The sequence below is a fragment of the Hyaena hyaena genome, unplaced genomic scaffold, assembly GCF_003009895.1.
Source record: "Hyaena hyaena isolate Hyena2069 unplaced genomic scaffold, ASM300989v1 scaffold_78, whole genome shotgun sequence".
NCBI classification, from domain to species: Eukaryota; Metazoa; Chordata; class Mammalia; order Carnivora; family Hyaenidae; genus Hyaena; species Hyaena hyaena.
The window spans coordinates 2,066,203-2,084,267 of NW_024080710.1; the positions used below are offsets into that span (position 1 = coordinate 2,066,203).

Sequence of the window (18,065 nt, forward strand, 5' to 3'; positions counted from 1 at the left end):
AAGCCAGTCGCTCTGTGCCACTCACCTCCCTCCTCGGAAAAGCCACTGCTCCCAATGTCTTCTGGCTCCTTCCAGAGATATTTTTTTTTATAAATTTATTTATTTATTTAATGTTTTATTTATTTCTAGGAGAGAGAGAGAGAGAGACAGCATGAGCAGGGGAGGGTCAGAGAGAGAGGGAGTCACAGACTCTGAAACAGGCTCCAAGCTCTGAGCTGGCAGTCAGCACAGAGCCCCACGCGGGGCTCGAACCCACGAACTGCGAAATCATGACCTAAGCGAAAGTCGGACGCTTAACCGACTAAGCCACCCAGGCGCCCCTCCTTCCAGAGATATTTTGCCCATATTCAAATGAATAAGTACCTCCTCCATTCTCCTCTCCTCCCCTCCTGTGCAAAACTGGTCACATATCACTGCAGTTTTCACCTAACTGTGTCTAGCAGAGAACTTTCCAAATCTGGGCATGAAACACATCCTGGTTCTTTTTAATTCCCACAGAGCTTCCCAAGTGATGACTGTCTATCCCTCTCCCCTCCTGTTGCCATTGTCTTTCTACTTTCTTTTCTTTGCCATGCAAATGTTTTTAACTTTTATGGGGTGAAATTTTCTTTTGTGGTCTCCAGTGTTTGTATCATATTCAGAAAGGCCTTCCCCAAGTTCGTGGTCAGACGGAAATTCCTCTTGCCATTGATTCTTCTGTGGCTTCATGTTTCATCTTTAAATCTTTGATCCATGGTGAATTTTTATTTTGTAATAAGGTGCGATACAAGGATCCAACTGGATAATTTCCCTCCAAGGGGCCACCCCTTGTCTCTTTTCCATTTAGTAAGTAATGTCTTCTACTCGCCCATTTGAAATAACTTGTCATTTCCAAAGTCCAGTTACGTACCAGAGTCTCTCTGCTCACATAGTGTGGGGCCTCCCTCCTTTTCTTTCTTGTATAGCGGGATACTCGACTCCGTTTTAATTAATTGGTCTCTATTTTTTTTTTTTCCAGAAATGCATTTGTGGTTTTTGTTATGAACTTCAGAATCAACTTGTTTTAAAAAGAAATGCGATTAGTATTTTCTTGTGTTCTATGTATACACTAACTTAGGGTGGATTGGTATTCTGTTATGTGGGTTTTCCTACTTACATGATGGTATTTCTGTTCTCATTTATAAGTAGCTTATGATCTCTGTCCATTAGTTTTCTGTCCCGACACCTGCCTGCATTCTCTTACTGCCTGCCATCATTTTTCAGTTCACTGGCTTTGGTTTTCTACATCTCTAGAAACAACAATATAAATGAAAAGAACAATGTACCATTCCCTCCCGCTTTCATTGTTTTATGTTCTTTTTCTGATGGAATTACACTGCGGAAGACTTCCAGGAGAACGTTAAATAACAGTGACGATGGTGGGCCAGCTGTGCCTGTCCTTGGCCTTGATGGGGACGCTGCTAGTGTCTCCACTAAATGCAGTGTTGGCTTCGGTATATCTATGTTGAAGAAGGATCCATCTATTTTTATTTCACCTAAGACTTCCATCAAAAGGGATGTTAAATGTTATGTGCCTTCTAGCGTTTCTCCTTGGAGAAACAGATTCAAGAGAGCCCTCAAGGAACCATGGGGACCCGTCTTTCCTCTGCTCCCCGGGACACCTCCTGTGGTGCTGCCCTCCACCATTCTCGGCCGGCATCGCCTCCCTGTTGACAGATGGTGACAGAGCTGGGGCTCCCTGGGCCTCTGGCAGGCAGTGCTGCCCTGGTGATGGAGCAGTGTGGGGGAGGGGCTGCGTGTTTAGACACCCAGCTTTCAATACCCTCTTTACTCAGTCCCTCCACCTTCCCCTGGTCTCTGTTTTTTTCTCTCCCAACTAAGATAATAAAACAGCTTTCTAGAAATGCAGAGGTGAGCTGTCATCCCTGGCTGAGGTCTGCTGCCATGGAGGGCGCACACAACACAAGCCTCAGTGTCTTTGGAAGCTAATCCCAGAGGTGACCTCTATTACCTTTTGCCATTTCTATTTATTGAAAGCAAGTTAGTAGGTTCAGCCCACGTTGAGGAGGGCGTGATGCCCGGAAGCAGGGTTCACTGGGGGCTTAGAGGCCACCCACCACAGGGAGGGGGCGAAGAGGACAAAGGGCAGCCAGATTGCCTGGGTTCAGATCCTCAGCCTGCAAGAGTGGGCTGTGAGTGGCCAACCCTTTAGGAAACCAGTTAACATGCAGTTTCCCCTTGCTGACCAGGGCCATTTGGGAAGCCGCACTCAGTTATGTGACCTCCGACAAATTACCCAGCCTCTGTTTTCTCATCTGCAAAGTGGGTATCATCATTGTACCACCTTATAGGGTCACTGTGAAGCTAAAATACTAAGCTAAAATAGGCAATGTGTAGAAACCGAGCTCAGAATATTGTAAACACCCAATCAAACTTGGACGTTGTACTAAGAGAGATTGCCTGTCCCTTCCACAGAGCTTTCCATGTGTCCCCACAGTGACCACTGCCACCCTTTTCGAGACACTGGACCAGTCTTGGGAGATACCAGCCAGACCAATGGAGGCAAGCCCCGCTCTCCTGAAACTTATATTCTTTAGCAGAGACACAGTAAACACGTATACACACAAATAAGCTAATTCCCAATGTGATAAGCTCGAGAGAGAGAAGAGCATGACAGGGCAGGAGGGACAGTTACTTGACAGAACTTCCCACCCAGGGAAGGTTTCTCTAAATTGAAGTCTGAGCTGAGGTCTGAAGGTGCCAGGGAGCTGGGAGAACAACATTCCAGGTGTCTGTCAGTACACAGCTTCTAGTTCGAAGAGAGTGAATCTGAGGATGAGAAAGAAGGCCCAAATGGCTGATGGCAATAAGGGTGGGCAAGTGGATGGACGTGTGGTCATGGGGCCTGGGACCCCAAGGTCACAGCAGGGTTGATTACATTCCAAGAACAGTAGGCCCTCTGAAGAGCTTTAAGCAGATGCGCTTTGTTTTTAATTGGCTGCTTTTCTTTGTTGAAGGGATGGATGGATGAATGGATGGATGGATGGATGGATGGATGGACGGACGGACGGACTAATGGGGAAGATGGGCAATTAAACAGGTGGCATCAACACCAGCATAGCCTCTCACCAGAGTTTAGTGCCAGGTGCCCGCCTCAGGCCTTTAGGAAGTAACTTCAGAGCTTCCCATGATGCCAGTTCTGACACTGTCCTGGAGGGAATGAGTAACACAGGAAGGACAGCCAGGCTGCACAAGAGGGCGTCTCCAGCTCTCTTTTTAAAATTATTTTTTGGGGGGTGGGGACGGGCAGAGAGAGAGGGAGATGGAGGATCCCAAGGAGGTTCTGCGCTGACAGCTCAGAGACTGGAGCCTGCTTCGGATTCTGTGTCTCCCTCTCTCTCTGCCCCTGCCCTGCTTACACTCCTTTCTCTCAAAAATAAATTAACATTAAAAAAATAAAAACCTGATGCTTAACTGACTGAGCCACCCAGGTGTCCCTGTCTACAGCTCTTTTTGTATCAAGGGTGGCGGAGACACCCTAAGGATGGCAGCTGATTTCATGGAAAGAGTCCCAAACAGCTGAGTTCAAGTCCTGGCTGTGCCAGATCCCAGCTGGGTGGTCCTGGGCCACGGAAGCCCCCAGGCTCTGTCTTCCCTGTCTGCCCCAGGGATGTTAGTGACTTAGAAAGCAGGTGCAGATGGTGCACCCACTTCACGGCTTCCTTGTCTCATTCGATCCCCACCAGAACCTCGCCAGATAGATCCCATTATTGGCCTCATTTTGCTGATGAAGAAATGGAACCTGAAAGAGTATGTGGCCAGTAAAGACTTCTTACTCAGGCTTCTCCATGGATTCATAGAGGCCACACCAATGTCCTGAGGTGGGCTTTCCGAGGCTCCACTTGGAGAGGACTGTGAGGCACAGAGTTGATGGGGCTGGGGGTCCAGCCCTGTGCTTTCAGCACCTAGCAAGCTGGGGGACAGAACAGACCCAGGGAAGACGGGAACCCACTCTATGCAGGGGAGGGAGCACATGGTGGCTGATGCAGGACACCTGCAGAGGGGTTTCCTTGGATAAAAACCAGCGGACCCTGTGAGAGCACCAGCACCTGGGGAAGGCCCGCTGGGGAATCCTGCTCTTGACTCCTCGCCCCGCCCTGGACAGTCCCAGCTTTGGGGCTGGGGTGCTGAGAAGTGCAGAAGTTCCCCAAAGGAGACAAAAAGGGCCTGGCCCAGTGCCCTCGGGCAGAGCGCACAGGCAGCTGTGGCTCCTGAGCCCTGAGCCACCCACCCACCAGTGCGCCTGGCCTCCGCCCCTGGCCTGGCTGTGTCTCGTGGTCGCTCCTCCAGCCACAGCCCCAGCTCTGCCACATCATGCCCTTCTGGCCAGCCAGGCATCTGAAGAGGAGCAGGCGACAGCCCTGGGGTAAGTGGGCAGCCAGGGTCAAAAGCAGGTTGCGGGGACAGTAGGCTAGGGATGATTAACCCTTGAAGGGCAAGTGGCCTTTGATAACTCCAAGTGGGTCAAGAGAAAGGAGTGGAGACAAGGACCGGAGCCCGAGGGCAGCGGATTCAGCCTGGTGTGGTCTGGCAGGGATGGGCAGGGACTGCAGAAAAGCCAAAAGCCGAGCTGCCTCGAAGGCACTGCTCAGAGCTGCCCCGCCTCCCACAGTCCCTGCAAATCTGAGGGTGGCTTTTCTCCCCTCCTAGCAGCACCAGTCTAGGCTGCCTCAAAGCTGTCCTGTAGTCACCAGCACATCTGGCTACTGAGCCCGTGACCTGTGGCTAGTCTGGATGTGCTCTCTGTACAAAATACACACTAGATTTTGAAGACTTGGTATAAAAATACATTACAGTTATCAATTACAGGTTGACACAAATGGTACTATTTTGGGTGTACTGGGATAAATGAAATCTATTATTCAAAATAATGTCACCTGTTCTTTATACTTTTCAATGTAGCTACCAACACATTTAAAAATAATGAGAGTGTGGCTCTCATTATATTTCCATTGGACCACACCATCCCAGACAGTATTCTCAGCTGTGTTCTTGCACTTGGCCTCCACCCCTGGGAATCCATCAGTGGGGGATTCCCTGGGGCTCCCCACTCCCCTGGGCTGCCAGCAGAATGACATTGGGTCCTGTGACAAGGCCTATATTGCAGTTGCTAATACCTTTAAATAGTGATTTTTATTTTTTGAACAATTTTCCATAACAGCTGGCCTAATACAGATAGTATGTGATTAATTACATAAGAATGACAATGAATATCCTAGAATGAGTCCCGTGGGCTACAGTGGTTTACAAAATGCTTTCATAAATATCATTTACTCTTTTTCCTTTCTATTATAAAAATTTCTGTACAGAAAAGTTGAGAGATGGGGGTTCCTCTTGATCCTGTGCCTGGAGACACTGCATTTTGGGGTCCCCACTTTTTCCCCAAAGCCCCTTGCTTGGGTGGAAAGAAAGGCTCCAGCACAAAAGGAAGTTCTTAAATTCAGGGGCTCAGAGGGGAAGAAAGCCCAGGTGGGAACAAGAAAAGCTGGGTTGGGGTCCTGGCTGGGTCACCTAAGGCGGGTGCCTCGAGTGGAGTGGGGACAGGGTTAGGAACGAGTCTGCCTACGGTCCTTATTTCAGTGATCTTTACAGCTTGGATGTGTTTCCAAACCTCTCTGGGCCTCAGTTTCCTTCCCTGTCCGATGGGGATAATGATCCCACTTCCTTCGTGAGTGTTCAAACTTGTGATGCTCATCCATTTGTTGCCATCATGACTACCTCAGAGCCAGTGCTTTGTGTGTGCCCGCCACCTTGGTTCTGCCGCCTCCACAATTAACCCTCCGTTCCTCCCAGATTCCGTGCATGCCCTCCCGTGCCAGGCACTGCTTGGTGTGCTGGAGCTGCTTGTAAGACAGATGAGTGGGGTGGGCCAAAGATAAACAGTATAAATAAGTGTATCATGTAAACTATAAGGGTGCTGGAGCGTGATAAGTGCTATGGAAAAAGTAAGGACAGGAAGGGGCGTGGGTTGGAGTGGATGGTGACGTTGAAATAGAGTTGTCAGAAAAGATTCCCCAAGAAGGCCACATTTGAGGAAAGACCTCAAGGAGGTGAGGGAGTGTCTGAGAGAACAGCTGAGGCAACAGCAAGGGCAGGAGCAAAGACCTTCAGTCAAAGATGTGCCTGGTGGTTCGAGGAATGGCCTAGAGCAAAGGGGAGAGTGGCCATGAAATCAGAGGAGTAGCGGGAGGGCTGGCGCAGGACGGCGGATGGGGGGTGAGCAGCCTGGAAGATCATTGCAAGGACTCTGCTGAGAGGGGCACTCTTTGCTTTGAGCAGAGGTGCGTGAGCTGATTAGGTGTTACCAAACGATTGTGGCTACCATATTGAGGACAGACTGTAGGGGCAAGGGAGGGCCTAGAGAGCTCGCCAGGAATCCAGAAGACAGAGGATGGTGGCTGGGACCCGGTGAAAGAGGGAGAGGGGGTCAGATTTTGAAGATCTTTTGAAGGAGGAGGCAGTGGAACTTACTGATAGGAATGGGTGTGAAATGAGAGAGAGCAGACCTGAAGATACATCTGGTTGCCACTTGAGTAGCTGGAAGAGGGAGTCACCCTCATCGGGGAAGAGGAGGGTGTGGCGGATCCAGAAGTGGATTTCATACCTGGTTAAGTGGGTACTTCCTGGAGACGTCCTGGTGGAGCAGGCAGTGGATAGTGGGGTCTGGAGGGCAGGGGACAGTGAACTTGGAAGTCATCAGCATAGGGTTGGCATAGCCATCACATAGAGTCTTGAGACTGGATGAGACCACAAGAGGAGACTGTGGGTCAATGTGGGGACAAGGGGTCAGGGGGTTGGGGGAAGGCCAGGTGACCCCAACTTTCTGCCTTGATTACCTGGCACTGAGATGGGAACACAAGAGGAGGCTGGTGTGATAGATGAGGTCCTGGTGATTTTCAGAGATGTCGTGCTATGCCTGTGGGACACCTCACAACTGTAGGCTTGTAAAGGACATTTAGACACATAGGAAGTATACATCCAGTTGTTATATATCTGATTCTTAACTGGGAGCAGTTTTGCCCCCAAGGGACATTTGGCAATATATGGAGACTTTTTGGTGGCCAGCCTGGGAGATGGGGACCAGCCGCTACAGGCATCTGGTGGGTGGAGGCCTGGGATGCTGCGAAACATCCCACTGTGCACAGGATGGCTGGCCACCACCCCCAGGAAGAATGATCTGGCACCAAATATCAGTAGTGCTGAGGGTGGAAAATTCTGCTCTCTGTTGTCTTCATTGAATGTGTACTAAAAGTGAACATTTAGGGGCGCCTGGGTGGCTCAGTCGATTAAACGTCAACCTCAGCTCTGGTCATGATCTCACGGTTTGTGAGTTCAAGCCTCGCATCGGGCTCTCTGCTGTCTGGGCAGAACCCGCTTTGGATCCTCTGTCCCCCTTTCTCTGCCCCTCCCCTGCTCATGAAATAATGAACTCTCTCCAAAATAATGAACATTTTTTATTTTAAAAAGTGAACATTTAAAGAGCACCTGTTGGGTGCCAGGTGCTAAGCTAGGGGAATATCTCAATCTCATTCTCCCAAAAGGGTAGCTTCCTTCATTTTCTTCACCCTACAGGTGTGGGACTCTGACACTTGGCAAAGTTAAGTCATGGTGCTCCCCCTGGTGGAGCTGAGGGTTGACCCCAGGTTGTGCTCTAAGCACTGTTCTAGAAGGCCTCAAAAGCCTGTGACATGTGTCAGGATGGAATGGAAACACAATGGTCACACAGTGTGGTTTAAAAAAAGGAAAGGGGAAAAGCCAAAAAACAGTAACAAGAGACCCTCAGCCTTCATGATGTGTTTCTCCCTGAAATAATTGGCTGTTATGACTTTTTTTTTAAACTAAAGCTAATAGACTCTTTTCCTAAGTAGCAGAGAAAAAAGTAAGCGTAAACAATTGAATGCTGTGGAAAGTCCCAGAGTTTGCTTTAATGACTTGTTTTACCTTTCTTACACTCCTCTCTGCTGCCAGAGAGGAGGTTTTATATTATAAATAGAGAATGCACATATAGTTGAACAAACCTTGGTTTGAATCCTGGCCCCTGTACTTGTTTGTGAGCTAAATGTTTAGCTTCTCAGAGCATCAGTTTATTCATCTGTAAAGTGGAGTCAGTAACACTCCTTTCTACTGTGTTTATGAGGACTAACTGTGGCCATGTGTGTTAAGCATCTTGCACAGTGTTTTACATGTAGTAGGTCCTTAAAAGTGGTAGCAGGACTTTAGTTTCCAGATACGATGGAGCAACAGGGAGCAATTTGCTCTCTCACCTAAAACAACTGCCTCCCCACAAAAAAAAAAAGGACAGGTAATCAGAAATAATTTTTAAGATACTAAACATTAGGCAGTGAAGGACTGTGATCCCCCAAAGATGGAAAACAAATGAGATAAGGCCCACACATGCCCCAGCTGGAGAAAGTTCCAGGCCGTGCTGGAGAAAGTTCCAGGCCGTGCTGCAGAAAGGGGAACCCCAAGTGGAATTCCTTGTATTCAGGCATTAAGGAGACAGAACTTAGAGATGGAGAGACTAAAGCATCTAGAGTCTGCAGGATGGGAAAGCCAGGAGGAAAGAGCTGCTCAGAGAGAAAACTCCTTGAGAACTCATCACCATGTGCATGTGAGGAAATGAGCTGAATGCAAGGAGCGAACCCCTAGAGAGGATTCTAGGCAACCGTGTCCCCTCTAACACAGGGCAGGGAATGGTGCATTTTCTGTCTGCCATCTTGGAAAACCTCATGACTCATGGGGCATTGCATAGGAAACAGAAGGGTTTCCCTTAGCCATGGGAAAGGACTGGCTCCATCCTGAGTGTTCTAGACCCACCTAAGAAACCTTAGAAGCAAAATTTATGAGGATCAAACTCTTTCCAAGTAACCTAATTTCATTCCAGAAAAGGACTCAAGAATTTTTAGAGGAATACAGAAATGTTCAGCACCCAACGATTTAGGAATCACAATGTCTGGCCCCGAAAAAATAAAAAATATCAGGCATGCAAAGAATCAAGAAAACAGGACCCACAATGAGGAGAAAATGACACCAACCTAGAAATGACACTATTAGAATTTTGAGACATTAAAACAGTTTTCATACCTGTATTCCAATAGGTTCAAAAACCTTAAGACCTGGAAGATATTTTTTTAAAAGACCCAAGTCAAACTTCTAGAGGTCAAACCTACAATGCACAAGATAAAAAATATAGCAGATATGGACCACTGGAGTGGTTCTGTTGGTTAAGTGTTCGACTCTTGATTTCAGCTCAGGTCTTGATCTCAAGGTTGTGAGTTCAAGCCCTGTGTTGAAGCCTCCTTAAAAAGAATGAAGTTCAATCCATACCTCCACCAAATACAAAAATTAACTCCCAGACCTAAATGTAAATTCTAAAACCATGAAACTTCAAGGAGAAAATTTTTATGACCTTGAGTTTGGCAAAGATTTCCTAGAGAAGCACACTCAGTAAAAGAAAAACATTGATAAATTGGGCTTCACTAAAATTAAAAAATTCCCTTCCAAATATACTCTTAAGAGAATGAAAAGAAAAGGCACAGACAGGGAGAAATACTTGCAGAGCATACATCTGATAAAAGACTTGTATCCAGAATATGCAAAGAACTCTCAATTCAATAAGGAAAAAATGAACAATCCATTTCAGAAATGAAGAAATGATTTCAGCAGATATTTCACTGGAGAAGGTCTATGGATGGCAGTTAGGTACATAAAAAGATGTCCAAATCATTAGTCATTTGGGAACTGCATTTAAACACCATGCTATACCCCTACACACCCATCAGAATGGCTAAGAGTAAAAAGACTGACTGTCCGTACCAAGTGCTGAGGAGAAGTTAGAGCCCCAGAACTCTCTGTACACCTGCTGGCGGGAACGTAATGGTGCAATCACTTGGGAAATCACATGTGACCATTTTTTTTTCAAAGTTGGTCATAGGTGTATAAAACCATGCATGAGTAGGGGCACATGGGTGGCTCCGCTGGTTAAGCGTCTAACTTCAGCTCAGGTCATGATCTCGCAGTTCTTGGGTTCAAATTGGACTCCGTACTGACAGCTCAGAGCCTGGAGCCTGCTTCAGATTCTATGTCTGTCTGTCTGTCTCTCTCAAATTGAATAAACATTAAAAAAATGTTTAAATATGCATGAATAAACCTACGTGAAGATATGTGGAAAGGTAAGCACACAGGACGGGGGACTCCAGGCGGGCCACAGATGGATGTGAGTGTACCTGCCAACCTCTGGGTGGGACGGACCCAAGTTTGGTGTGAAACTTGAATGAAGCTTGTGTGACATGAGTGGGTCTCTTAAGGAAAAAGAGTTTAAAACAAGAAGTCAGTGGGTGCCTGGGTGGCTCGGTTAAGTGTCAGATGCTTGGTTTCAGCTCAGGTCATGATCTCAGAGTTTCTGGGTCTGAGCCCCATTGTCAGGCTCTGCGCTGACAGTGTGCAGCCTGCTTGAGACTCTGACTCTCTCTCTCTCTCTCTCTCTCTCTCTCTCTCTCTCTCCTTCCCTCCCTCCCTCCATCCCTCCCTCCCTCTCTCAAAAATAAATTTTAAAAAAGAAGCCAAGATTAGATATAAAAGAGTATTTAGGACAAGCAAGTAACTATAACAAATTCTTGGAGTTCTAGATCTTTTTCTGAGCCATCTTGAGACACTGGTTCAGAGAAGCTTATGTAGCAAAGCTTCCTGGTGGCATGTGGCTTCCGCTCCCTGCTCTCCCTGCCTCTGTGGCACTACCCACATCCCACAAATGACCGTGGCAGCCACGAGCCATGCGTGCAGCCTTCACTTCTGGCAGGTACACATACACTTCTCTGGCTTCGGGCTCCGCCGTCCCTGCCCCGTGACCCCTTCCCCTCCACCGCCCTGCTCCCCAGCGCTGCCCAGGGCCCCGAGGAGCGGGGCTTGTGTGTGTGGTGAGGGCTCTAGAAGGTGTCCTGGGGTCCCGGCAGGCTTGTCTCCTTGCTCACCACCCTCCTGAGCTGTGGGCCGCGTAGGCCTGTCTAGACTGCTGGCCCTGCTTGGGTGTCCCCTCGGTGAGGACACACCCCACCCTGTGCTCCGGCTCTCAGAGCGCTCTCCCCTGTTTTCTGGCCCTTGGTGGCCTTGTTGGGACCGCTGTCAGACTGATCCCACCAGGCTGCCTTCTCTGTGAGGGATGACAAGAGCATGGGGTCGGTCAGAGCCCAGAGCAGGGGACTTTGAATCCCAGCCTCTACCACGTAGTAGCTGTGTGAGTTCCAGTGAGTGCCTTCGTCACTCTGTTTGTACCTCAGTTTCCTTGCCTGAGGAAACTGCAGAAAGTAACAGTACCCCCTGTCACAGAGTCTTCGTGAAGATTAAAGAATCCTAGGAGGATGGTTTTGTCCACTTAAGCATCTGCAGCTCCTAGAAGAGTCCCGGGCAGGTACCGAGCACTCAGGAAGCACTCGCTTCTGTCTCCATCCTAGGGCTGCAGGCTCTAGAGGGGTGTCCAGGATCTCCTGGTTCTCCCTAACTGCCGCCCCACCCCCTCGAGAACCCAGGACCCTGGGACTCCCACCTGGGACAGTCCTGCTTAGGGTCGGTGACTCTGGAACCAGAGGCTAGTACCTGGGTGAGTTACATATTGCAGGATGTTGGGAATGAACAAAGACAAGATCATTCTTGAAAATCCTTTAGATGAAGTTGAGTATAACTGGTTTTTGTGTACACCCTACAGACAAGTACATTTATACATGAAAACGTGAGATCCGCTGGAGCTACATCAGGGAAGAAGTCATTTAATGAGCATCTGAACTTTCCCGTCCTTCTGCGTTTAGATCCCATGCCTAGCTGCGAGTGGGGACGGGTGGGGAATTCTAGAGTATTTTGCTCCATCCTGGTTTAATAGCTGGCCTCTGTACTGTTCGGTGTATGGGGAATCAGGTCTTCTTTTCAGGCTGGGGAAGGAGGGCTGTAACATCAGAGTGGATGTTAAAAGCATAGTGAGGTAGCACTTTGTACTGACTAGGGGTAAAACTGATTTAAAACAGAACACATAGCGAGGCTACTCTGAGTTCAGAGCTTCCCCCAGATGGCCTCCAATGCGAATGCTATTTTCCTAATAGCGCCAGGCGATGCTTCTAATGATTTCTGTTTTGATGCGGAAATGGAGCTAGGTGGAAAGCTGGAAGGGCCCCAGAGACAGCCATGTGAGGTGGGAACGGAGTGGCCGCGGGTGGGAGGGGGCTGCCAGAACGGAACCAGGGGTTTGGCCATCGCCGACAGGTTTGGGAGAGGAGGCCTTCTCATGGAGCAGGGAAGGCCAGGCTAGCTGGCGTGGGGGTGGACCGTACTGGGGGCGTGTGCCCCGCTGTCCGCACGGGGTCCTTGCAGTAAGCCTGTGTCTCCCTGTCTTGCAGGTGGTGCCGGGGAGCGGGAGAAGGTGCCGGCCAACCCCGAGGCGCTCCTGCTCATGGCCAGCTCCCAGCGGGACATGGAGGACTGGGTGCAGGCCATCCGCCGGGTCATCTGGGCCCCACTTGGCGGAGGTACTGCCCGTAGATCGCATGCTCACCCTCTAGAACCCTTGCCTTCAGGTAATCATGCCCCCTCCACCTCGTGCTGAGCCTGCAAGACCTCCCTCACTCAGGACCCACTGGCCGTGTCCCTAGCCACTTTCAGCAGGCGAGCCAAGCTGCCCCCTGCTGGCTAGAATCCTGTGGTGTGTGTGTACTGCCTCCCTGCGTCCAGACCCCTGCCGGACAGCAGGTGCTTTTGAAGTGGTCCGCTGGAGCCAGTGTCCTTCCCTCTGCCGTGCCTCACTACAGCCACGCGGGGCCCCTGCGCCACCCACACAGCCGGCTCCTTGTCCCTGAGCTGACAGCAGTGGTTGCCATATACTCACCTTTATTAAAAACACTTATTGGATGCCTGGAACGTACCTGGACACTCAGAAATTCCGTGATAAACAAAATACAGGATCCCTCAATCCTCCCCTCCCATCCATTGTCTAGTGGGAGACGGACAATAGGCAAGTCAAGGTGTCACGTGGTTTTTAGTAGAGAGAAATGTAACAAAGTAAAGCTAAGTAGGATGATAGAGGGGATGGTGTGTTAGATGCTATAGCCCACCCAGCTCAACAAGTGGCCAGGAAAGCCAGGGAAATGCTGAGCGAAGAGCATTCAGGTGGAGGGGCAAGCAAGTGTAGAAGCCCTGAGGTGGGAGTGAGAGATGTGGACATAGGATCTCAGGAAGACCAGCAGGTCTGAGGGAGGGAGGACAGGAGAGTGGAGGACATGAGGCAGGAGAGGTCACCGAGGCCTTGGGGACATGGTGGGGATCTCAGCTTTTGTTCTCAATTGATCGGGCACCGAGGAGGGCTCTGAGCTGGAGACAGACACAACCGGACCCAGATTTATAAAGGGCTCCCTGGCTGGCATGTGAGGGGTGGAGCAGAGAGAGACAGGAGTGGACACGGCTGGCTGAGACAGCCATCAGACGAGGGTGACGGGGACACAGGCAAGCATGGGAGTGGAAGAGACGGTGAAGAGGGCTCAGATGCAGCTGTTCTGAAGGCAGAGCTGCCAGGGTCTGCGGACGGACATGGGGTGCAAGAGAAAGGCAGGGTGGCCCTCTGCAGTCATCGGGAAAAGATCACCATGCTGGTTGGGTTGCAGCCACCAGCTCCCTGCTGAATGTGGAGACCAGGAGCCACGGACGTCCCCTGTCCCCCGCATAGTGTCTGAGTGGTGCACAGCTGGGCAGGGGCGGAAGCTCACCTTTGGGGCCTTGGAGCCCATCTCCCAACCCAGTGTGCTCCATCGACCGAGCCCCTCCCTTCCCCTCACCCCACCAGCTCTCCTCTGCCATCCCCGCTGTGGCCTGCCTGGCCACCTCCCCTACACCGATCCTCATGTAGGAGGGTCATTATCACTTTGAAAGTCAGTTTTTTTTCTGTGCTTCATAAATGCCCTCACACCGTTAGCCGCGGCCTCCTGCCTCCTGATGGTTGTGGCAACTTTGACCCAACACCTAGGCGCACCCATGGATTTCTGCAGCCTTCACGGACCTCCTTGGGTGCCAGGTGGTTGGGATTGAACCTGTGGAACCAAATCACGCCCAGAAGCAGACTCTGATGCAGCTGGACCTTCATTTATGACAGGTGGCACCTTTGAACACCGGGGAAAGGAGAACATCGTCGTGACCTTGGGGTAGAGAAAGATTCCTTTTGCAGGAGTTATAAAAATCACTAGTCTTTTAGGAAAACATGGATAAAGTATACTCTATGCAAGGAAGAGCATCTGTTCGTTAAAAGGGAGATTAAGAAAATGAAAAGACAAGCATCTACGGTGGGAGAAGGTGTTTGTACCACATCCAGCCATCAAATGACTTCCTCCTCAAACCCCTACAAACCTGTAAGGCAACGACAGACAAGCCAGTAGAAACTCTGGCAAGAGACTCAAACGGGCACTTCACCCAAAACCAGATCCTCGCGACCAGTGAACATAGGCGGCGGTGTTCTACCTCGTTAGGCATCAGGCAAGTGCACGTTAAACCACACCACGCCACTTGCAGTCACCCACCAGAAGGACTAAATGGAGAAGGCGGGTGGATCCAAGTGGGGATGAGGACAGAGCTACATGCTCTTGTGTGTATTGCTAGGATCTGCAAGGGTTGCTATGCACCCCGAGGGCCCAGCAGTGCCACCACGAGGCACGGCCCAGATGGGAATATGTGCGCAGGTACGCCGGGGACTTGGACACGTCATGCGTTCACGGCAGCCTTACCCATGATGGCCTGACCCTAACCCGCTGTTCAGGAGAAATCCAGCGGGTCCATAAATATGATGTGCTCTTGCAGCAGAAAACTCTACAGCAATGGGAAAGAATTACCTACAGCTCCGCCTAGCAACATGCACGAATCCTAAAAACCTACCATGGGGCTAGGGAGGCTCAGTAATGTGCTAAAGGTACAATTCCATTTATATGAAGTTGAAAAATAGGGCAGAAAGAAACTGTATAATTTGTGGATGGGTAATGAGGCAGCAGAAATAAAGGAAGGCAAAGAAACGAACGCCATAAACGTCCAGATAATCCTGGTTACACATGTATTCATTTTATAGTAATGTGTTCATCTGTACGTATATGCTTTAAGTACACTTCTGGATGTACAGTTACTTCACTATATTAAAAAACAACCAAACAAACAGAAAAAAAAAACCCAGAGAAACTAAAGGCCAAAGAATCTAAATAATTTGGCCAAGACAACCCAAGTAGTTAGGGAGCAAAGCTGAGAAACAAGGGTGGATGTTCTATCCCCAGAGGCTATGCTTTGACTCAGACCATGCAGGGTGCTCCATACCTGGTCTGCTTTATTCATGGTGCCAGCTTCTGGCCACACCTGTGTGTGTGTGTGTGTGTCTGTCATTCCCTCCCTCCCTCTCTCTCCCTCTCCCCCCCCCGCCTCTCTCTCCCCCCCCTTCCCTCCCTCCCTCCTTCTCTGTGCTTGCTCAGAACTGGGACCTTTGCAGAAGCCACCACAGAACCGAGATCTGTTCCTCAGAGCATCCCCCTCCCCCCACCCCCAGCGTTTATCAAATTTCTCAGGCTGAGTGCTAAAGAACTTGTAAGATTTCAAACAGGAACCATCATCAAAGGCGCTTATCTCCTTTCAACCAGAAGCATAGAGGAAACGCAGCAATCCCGGGGGTTAGCGACGCCAGACATGTCTGGGCAGGCCATGGGCACTTGCAGGTGGGCTCAGTCAGCCTCTGTAGCTTTCCTAGCAAAGCTGTTATTAGCATGGGTTCCCCTGGAAAGGAGGCTTAGAGGATCAGTCCTCCTTTCACTGTTAATAACGGAGTCGGTGAGCCCTTGCAAGCATGTTTGTTCTGGCAGAGAGCAGGCCACCTCTGACAGACAGGACTGGGCAGTGTGCCTGCTGCAGTCGGGGCCAGCCCGGCCATCCCTGCAGAGAAAACTGGGGGCAGCAGACCCACAGGGTCAGCAGAGCCCATTATTGGTGATGGCTTGCCCAGAGGTGGCCCTGACGGCAGTACCTCTTATCTGGGCATTCATTCATTCACTCAGCCAATCATTCATTCACTTGAGAATGTGTGCCAGGGCCAGGGATACAGCAGTGAGCAGGAAAGACAAGGTCCCTACCCTCATGAAATGCACATTCTAGAAGAGAGAACAGGTAACAAATAAGCCCGTTGCAGGTTAGACGACGACGATGAGCTCAGTGGAGAAAGGTGGCGGGGGGAGGGGGGGCAAGTAAGGGCAATGGAGGTCAGTGTTTCATGACATTTGAGGAAAGAAGGTGAAGGGGTAAGTTACATGTATATCTGGGCAGAGAGTTTTGGAGGCAGAGGCAGCAGTGTCCATGCTGGAAGAGCAGCAAAGAAGCCAGTGTGCCTGGAGCAGAGTCTGCGAAGAGGGAGAGAGCAGGAAGTGGGGTTAGAGAGATAATGGAATGTGACTCAGCAGGGCCTTGTCGTCATGGTGATGACTCTGGCTTTGCCTGAGTGATGTGGTGCCGTTGGTGGGTTTTGAACAGAGAATGGCAGAGCCTAACAGGGTTCTAACGGGATCCCTCTGGCCTTGTGTTGAGAATAGATCCTACAAGGCAAGGTCAGAAACAGGGAGACGAGCTAGGAGCTCATTATACAATAATGCGAGTGAGAGATGATGGCAGGTTGGCCCATGGTGGTATTGGTGACGAGAAGTAATTGAGTTCTTGATATATTTTAAGGTAAAGCCAATATAAGTATTTCTCTGCTGGAAAGGAAGAAAGAAGAGAATGAAAGAAGTCAAAAGTAATTACAGGATGTTTTGAGCTAAGAACTGGAAGGATGGATTAGCCATTAACAGATGAGAAAAGACCAAAGGAAGTACAGTGTTTGGAATGAAGAGTGAGAGAGTTCTCATTGGGGCTTAGTCTGAGATACCTGTTAGAGGCTCAAGTTTATTATTATTATTATTATTATCATTAGTGTTTATTATTTTTGGGAGATAGAGAATGAACAGGGTAGGGGCAGAGAGAGAGGGAGCTGTCAGCACAGAGCCCAATGCAGGGCTCTAACTCATAAACTGCGAGATCATGACCGGAGCTAAAGTCAGACGTTTAACGGACTGAGCCACCCAGGCACCCCTAGAGGCTCAAGTTTAAATGTCCAACAGGCGGTTTAACATTTAAGCCTAGAGAACTGGAGAGAGGACTGGGTTGGAGGGAGAATTTGGGGGCTGTTGACACATAGATGGGGTTTGAAGCCATGAGGCCGGGGTGAGACACGATAGAGCAAGTGTAGAGACAGCAGAGGATCAGGGCTGAACACTGAGCTGCTCCCAGGTGAGAAGTCAAGTCAAGGGCAGGCAGAGGAGGAGCCGGCAGAGGGGGCTCAGAAGGAGAGCTGGTGAGGGAGCGGACCCAAGAGTGAGTCGGGGATCTCGAGGCAACTGAAGAGAATGTCGAGGGAGGAAGGAGCAGTGACAACATGCACTGTTGACACATCAGCCAGAAGAGAGCAGACATTGGGCTTAGTTCATTGCTGACTTGAGCACATGTGGTTCTGGGGGAGTGCTGTGGAGAAAGCTCGATGATAGTAGGTGTGAGAAAGGGTAAGAGAAGGGGAATTGGAGTGTGAGAATAACCGACCATTTCAAGACATTTGCTATAAAGGAAAAGAGAAATGGGACAGTAGCTGGAGGGGAGGTCAGGTAAAGAGAGGATTGGTTTTTTTTTGTTTTAAGTTGGGAGATATGAGCAATATGAGATGAGATTTATGACCAAATGAGATTTATCCCAGGAACGCAAGGGTAGCTTAATACCTGAAAATCAACAGTTGTAATACAATAGAATAAAAGGCAAAAACCACATGATTGAGACGCCTGGGTGGCTCAGTCAGTTAAGCATCTGACTCAGCTCAGTTCTTGATCTCAGGGTTGTGAGTTCAAGCCCCTATACCACACCCCTCCACCCTGTTGGACACTTCAATGGGTGCATGAAGCCTACTTAAAACAAAAAAAACCACATGATCATCTCAGTGGACTCAGAAAAAGCAT

General features: G+C 49.5%; 1 protein-coding gene across 2 annotated transcripts in view; it reads left to right on the forward strand.

Annotated features, from left to right (window-relative positions):
- The window catches only part of ARHGAP22 (Rho GTPase activating protein 22), a 169,327-nt gene that overhangs the window by 127,026 nt on the left and 24,236 nt on the right, over positions 1-18,065 (forward strand). For both annotated transcript variants that reach the window (XM_039233763.1, XM_039233764.1), the window contains exon 4: positions 12,423-12,551. In XM_039233763.1, coding sequence (XP_039089694.1) covers positions 12,423-12,551 — 129 coding nt within the window. The remainder of the gene's footprint in view (positions 1-12,422; positions 12,552-18,065) is intronic.